Here is a 6,745-nt window from a genome sequence, read left to right as displayed (position 1 = left end):
TAAGTCTAATATCAGGATAGCTTTAGAAAAGAAATGCATCATAATCAATCTCTGGCCATCAACAGACTCAGGGTCAAGTTTGGTGTGTTGACAGAGGCCATCAGTCAGCCTTTGTAAGAAGGCAGACAGATTTTCACTTTTATCCTGTATAATCTTATTAAGCCTCATAGTTGACAAACTTCATGGTGGCTTTACAGAGCCCATGAAGAAGACAATTAATATACCTGTCTTGAGCTTCAATTCCTGCCTCCGTGTTATAATCCCAGTCTGGATCTCGCTCCAGGACTGCAACAGCACCTATGGGATGATGATTGTTTGTCAAGTGTTCCTGATCAGCATGGGCACAGGCCTGATCCAGCATTCTTTTGTCTTCTTCAGGAGTTAAAGCACTGGTGAGGACAACAAAAAGATCATGACAGGTTAATTGATAAGACTGTATCAAGAGGTGAAATTGTTTTACAAAGGTTGTCATATCAGCAGTGAAAGATTCAAGTCTGGCTTGGATGAGGGCTAATTCAATCATGGGGAAGGGAGTATGAATGGGGAAAATGCCTTCTACCTCTGCTACTTTGCATTAAGGTGCAATCATGTCGCTTGCTTGGGACTTGAAGCAGGTAAGGGGTGAAGTTGGGGCATAGGGTGGAGCAGCTGAGCTGAGATGTGTGGAGGTGATGGGAGGGGTAGGGGGAGTAGGAAGAGAGGAAAAACCAGATGAGAGGAGTGGGGAGGAATGGGTTGGTTTTTTGGGCTGGGGGTCAGATATGGGGGAGGGCCATCAGCTGGATCAAGCTGGCCTGAAGAGTTAAGAGGAAGGGAAGTGGCGATGGAGGGACTGCAGGCTACCAGAAGCTTGGGGAGAGGCAATAGAGGGAGAGGTGATTTCTTGGTGGTGGAACAAAGAGAAGGCTGGTGGCTAATATAAGAAAAGCCTTGAACATATGGAATTTCTGACCATTTTCCTTTATGCTCACAAAAGTTATATAGGTCTTGAATTAGACCCAGTTCAAGGGAGCCATTAGGCGGCCAGACATTTTGATTGTCTAATTGATATTGAGGCCAAATTTGAGTGGATAAGTGAATTAGCTGCTTGGATTTTAGTTTGAGGCAATCCAAATTTCTGATTAAGCATCCCAAAGGAGAGTCTTCAGGTATGGAAGATCCAGAGCCCATGACCACCAGAAGGACAGTGGAGGGGGTTATCAGAAGTCCAGACATCTCTTAAAATTCAGATAAGACCTCCTTTTCAGACCAGTGTCTGAAAGGGTGGAACTCGGTCTCCTGTGAGGGCATCCCTTGCACAAGATAGGAGTTTATGTGGAGTTAAATCCTGGGCTCAACTTAGCAAACCCAGAGGCTTGCTAGAGAACGTGGACCTAAGTACTAGACCCAACTCGGCAAACTCAGTGGTTTGCTAGGTGTGAGACAGAGGGCCTGGTGCCCGGCCTTGTCCTGCATGTGATCGTCATGGGGATCTGGGACCCTGGGATCTCCCGCTACCTGAAAGATATCTTAGAATAGGGGAACTTACCCAATATCCGGTGCAGGCCTGAAAACGGGTGGACTGGTGTTGCCTGAGAGATCAACACCAAGGAAGGTTGTAGCGGACTTTGGGTGGGGCTGCGTTGGAGCATCTCAGTATCCAGGTTTCAGGTCCCCAGGTATGTTAACGTGTGAGCCCAGCAATACCAGATCCCACTTCTGACACCAATGAAAGGGAACAGGAAAGCTCAACAACTAGGCTACACACACCAAGAGAGGTACAACTGGAGATTTTATTCAGGGGAGCAGAGCAGAGAGAGAGAGAGAGAGAGAGAGAGAGAGAGAGAAGGGAGTGCTGACCTATTATGGGGCTTAGGGCCAAAGACCTTCCCATTAGGGTGTGGTAGGCTGTCCTCAACCTATCACAAGCAATGTTGCCGTTTAAAATTCTTGCTTTGTAGAAGCTCTAAGTTTCAATTCTATATACTGACGTGGTCTTGGGGAAAATGAAAGTTAAAACAAGGGTTTAGGGGTAGAAGAACCCAAAAATCCAGCCCAAAATGGCAGTGTCACAAAATACTTTAACATGATCCATTCCCTAACAGGAAGATATAGAAAATGGAATGCAGTTGGTGTCTTCAATTGCAGTGAAACCCGTATACTGTAAAATATGCTTTACAAGGACTCTGCTGTTATCCCATCAGTTTAATGTCCTCCTGATCAAGAAAGCAAAACTGAAATAAGAGTCAAAGAGAAAGAATCCTTTCGTGGGATGATGTTCAGAGCTCTTCTCTATCACAAAAAATAGAGATTAATTTTCTAACATATGTATTTCATTTTCAATCTTTGAATAATTGTGAACTACAGTAGATTTTAGTTACTGTCAATACAGCAGTTTTGTACTCCCTTATGCTGATTTTTAGTTGAGTAGCTTCAGTTACTTTCAACAATCTTGAATGTAAATATAGCTCAAATATTTGTAAATAATGCCACAGTTTAAGAGAAGAGCATGATATTTTAAACCCAGTCCTCATTTTACAACAGGGTAATAAAGTGCTAGGGCAATGCAAGACCATATTAATCTCTGTTGTCAATACATTGTTCTGAATCATGGAAGAATATAGAATTATTTGAAGAAAATTTAATCATTTTAAATATTCATTTATTTCAAAAAGCTACATTATTTATGAACTACCAACAGAACGTATTCATTAAATGTAATTTCCAATCCTAGCAGTAGTGATAGTACTTTGGATTCTTCTTGAGAATGTCATTTGAAACTTTTCCTCTAACTAGGGATGAACAGTTTTGAATAGAAAATAAAATTAAATGTACTTTGTACTATCAATAAAATGACTTCTGGGAAAAAGTTGATTATGTGGATTATTAGATAGTTTATACCTCAAAAAAATATATTTTATCCATCCATTAGCATTGGTTCTAATAAAATAGCTTCTGAAACAAGATATTCTGATTAAACTATAGTGATAATTTTTAAAAATTGGTTTGTATTACGATCAGAACAAGAGAGTTTGTGTCACAAACATATATTAAGATTCAAAACATTACAAATTTCTATTATTTGTAAAAATTTATGATTGCATAGCAATTTCTGATATATTTTAATGGTACATAGAATCTTAGTTTTCTTACTCACTATGGGTGAAAATGATTACATTCAAAACAATTAAACATAAAATAAGTATAAAAAACATTTGTATTCTATTTGTCTCAGTCATTTTGCCATTTTTAAAATTTAATCTCCTTGTCCTCATTTTAAAAATCTACTCTGAGAAAGACACAACTTGGTGGTCGCTAAATTTTAAAATTCAACATATGTAGTAATGCAGTCTTTGCCTAATAGGTTCTTTGGAGATTTGAAGGCAAGAAACCAGATACCTTAGGATCCAACACTCGCTTGTACAAGTGGCTTCCTCAGAATGACCTACTTGGTAAGATACTGGAGAACAAATACTGAAAACCTAAATCCATAGGAATGGTGGTAGCTGAAGATGGAACAAACCAGGGAATATCTGTTGTTAGAAAATCAAAACTAAAACCAAACTTCATTGTATATTTGCAATCTTAGGGGAAGCATAATGAATTGCAATAGTTGATTTTTGTTATTCTCAAAAACAATATTAAATCTTCAGTTCAAGTCCATTTATTTCTCAGTGAAGATATTGCAATAAATTCCTGAGCTGTCTTGCACCTGTCTTTCCACAGAAAATGGGGGATAAGAAACATTACTGAAATTATTACATTTTCAGTGATGCTGTATTTTAAATGTGAAAAACAGACATTTTTTATCATGAATTAATATCACATTTTTGTACCAATATCACATTTTGCTGACCTGCACAACTTTTATATCAAATGTAGGGAATGAACTACTCTTTAAGAAAATAAGTTCTAATACAAACATGATCCTTCTATGGTACTTGGTTTATTTTATTACATTATATAAACTTTTCCTGGCAATCAGGTATTCATTGCTGAAGTCAGCCATATCTGCCAGGTAGCACACACTTTCTTTTCCCCTGGATTAGGTGCATCTTTCTCTGAGATATGAAAGCAATATCATTGCAGTTTCATTGATTCACAATCTTTATCAATAAAACACAAACACTTTCAGTGACTCATATTGTTGATTTCTTGTTGTATTTCTAAAATTTATAAATAATTATTCTGCTGACACTCACCTACTCTTAGGTCATCCAAAAACAAGAGCTTTTGTCACTCATGGTGGAGCCAACGGTGTTTACGAGGCGATCTACCATGGGATCCCTATGGTGGGCATTCCTTTGTTTGGGGAACAGCATGATAACATTGCTTATATGACGGATAAAGGAGCAGCTGTTAATGTAAATTTCTTGACAATATCAAGCACAGAACTGCTAAATGCATTGAAGATGGTCCTTAACAGTCCCTCGTGAGTACAAACTTTTTAGAAAAATCTTCATAGTACTTATTGATTAAGGTTTTAAATGAAAGCCACAGAAGTAGCAATGAGTCTGAAATAAAATAATGAAATATAAATTTGCTTAATGCTGAAGCCATCATTAGTTACAAAGTGAGAATGTAACAATAAATGTTTTCAGTGATGCTCAAAATTTATTCAAGGTTAAGCAAAGTGCAAACTGTTGATATAGCCTGTAAATTAATGAGAAAAATCAGTGAGGAAGGTCACAGAGAAATTTCAAGAAATATGAGGTAAGCAGTAAACAGGAATCATGGATGTTATAGGGGTTCTATGCATTGGATTCATCTATTAATTCAAAACAGATATTTATAAAAAGAAAATAAATAAAAGTCAATACACAATTCTAAAAAGGCAACTCTTTTACATTTGAAATGATTAATGAATTCATAAAGTTGCAATACTGGTTTTCATTCAATACTGTAAGTCTTTTTTTTTTTTTTTTTTTTTTTTTTTTCCGTTTGAACTCGGGTCCTTGCACTTGCAAGGCAGGCCACCGAACCATTGAGCTAAATCCCTGGCCCACTGTAAGTCTTAATAAGTTTACTCACACATGTAGTAAGAACTATGACAAGGATTTATTTGCTTTTGATTTAAACTGTGGTACTAATTTTTACCTTGTCCAAAGGTCTATTAACAGTTTTGTTTTTTACACTTGCTGCATTCATTTTTACAACCTCTAAAAATTCGCATTTTAACATTTCTAAAAAATTCTAAATATATTCATTGCCTTCAGCTATAAGGAGAATGCTATGTGGTTGTCAACCATTCACCACGATCAACCCATGAAGCCCCTGGACCGAGCAGCCTTCTGGATCGAGTTTGTCATGCGTCACAAAGGAGCCAAGCACCTGAGGCCACTTGCCCAGAACCTCACCTGGTACCAGTACCACTCACTGGATGTGATTGGGTTCCTACTGGCTGGTGTGGTGACCATTACTCTACTTGTCATAAAATGTTGCTTTATTATTTCTCAGAAGTTTTTGAAGATGAAAAGGAAGAAAAAGAGGGAGTAGAGCTCCTTCTGATGAAATGCATTGCAAATGAGACCACCTCGTTTTACACAAGCACCATGGATAAAATCATTACAAGTTCAATCTCTATGTTAACAACACAATTGCCTTCTTGTTTACCTATATACTGTAATCCTGTGTAAGGAATGTGCAATTCTAATTTCAGAGTTCCTATAATAATTCTACTTTAGTACTCACATGTATTTATCATAAATCTTAAAATAATGAAAGTCCCTGAAATCTGTTGGTTTGAGAAAAGTGGGAAGCTGAAGACTTTATTACACTTTCAGAAACATTTGGATTATCTGTAGGTACATAATGAACAACATAGGGCATATACAAGGCATGGTAAATTTAGAGAATTTCAAAGCACATTGTTAAGGCACATATTTTATCCTGTAATAAAGTTAACAGTGAACATCATTTAAATACCAAATATAGCCTATGCAATTTTTACTCATTTCCCAATGTTTTGTTTATCCTAACCAGCTTTGTTCCAAAACATTTGTAAGATGATGATGTATTTGCATCAATGGATGAAAGAAATTTTCTGTATCTGGCCTTGAATATTCTGTAATCATTACTTTTGTTTCATTGTAATATCCTTTATATCTGGAGAGTAAGACAAATAATGGAGGAAATGGGCAGGGCATTTGGCTCAGTGTTTCTGCCACCTGCCTCACAAGCATGAGGCCCTGAGTTTGACCCCCAATACCAAATAAACAACAAAAAAAAAAAATGGAGGAAATATGTTCCTTTAGGTAGAAGTGTTAGCTGAGGCTGTAAGCATTAGTTCTGTACCATTAGATTATAAAATTGCATTTCCCTCCTCCTCCCATCAGATGCCTAATTTCAAACCTTATGTTTTAGTCAGATGCTTCTACTACTTCAAGTCATAAGAAACTTTAGACATAAAACCAGGAAATCATTTTACTTTTGCATTTACTCTCCTCTCAAACACATAGTAAACAAATGAAGATGGAACAAATGGCCAAATATTGTGTGTGGCAAGTTTTAAATTCTATGCTCTAGAATGCATCATAAATTACAAAATTGTTTCCACATCTTGTCTTTAAATATCTACAACCATTATGTATGGATACACAATATACTATACAAAACAATCACAGGGAGGAAAGAAATAAATTGTAGAGCAGTTCTCCTGCTTGAAAAGAGATGTTTAAATAGCTGGTTGGGATAGATAGCTAATTATCATTTCTGACATAGGGAAAATTTATAAAAACACGTATATAAGTAAATTATAATTGTCAGT

General features: G+C 36.7%; 1 protein-coding gene across 1 annotated transcript; it reads left to right on the top strand.

Moving 5' to 3' along the window:
* The first annotated feature begins 587 nt into the window (after nt 1–587).
* Nucleotides 588–6,445, top strand: LOC104867409 (UDP-glucuronosyltransferase 2B13-like). The gene is made up of 4 exons (XM_010631748.1): nt 588–614; nt 3,344–3,431; nt 4,192–4,411; nt 5,196–6,445. The coding sequence occupies exons 1-4, from the start codon at nt 588–590 to the stop codon at nt 5,473–5,475; spliced, it is 615 nt and encodes a 204-aa protein (XP_010630050.1). The 3' UTR covers nt 5,476–6,445.
* The last annotated feature ends 300 nt before the right edge of the window (nt 6,446–6,745 follow it).

Source organism: Fukomys damarensis, unplaced genomic scaffold (assembly GCF_012274545.1).
Source record: "Fukomys damarensis isolate Sample0158 unplaced genomic scaffold, DMR_v1.0_HiC HiC_scaffold_3279, whole genome shotgun sequence".
Taxonomy (NCBI): domain Eukaryota; kingdom Metazoa; phylum Chordata; class Mammalia; order Rodentia; family Bathyergidae; genus Fukomys; species Fukomys damarensis.
Note: the sequence above shows the minus strand (reverse complement) of the source record. Positions and strands in the feature narration are given on the sequence as shown.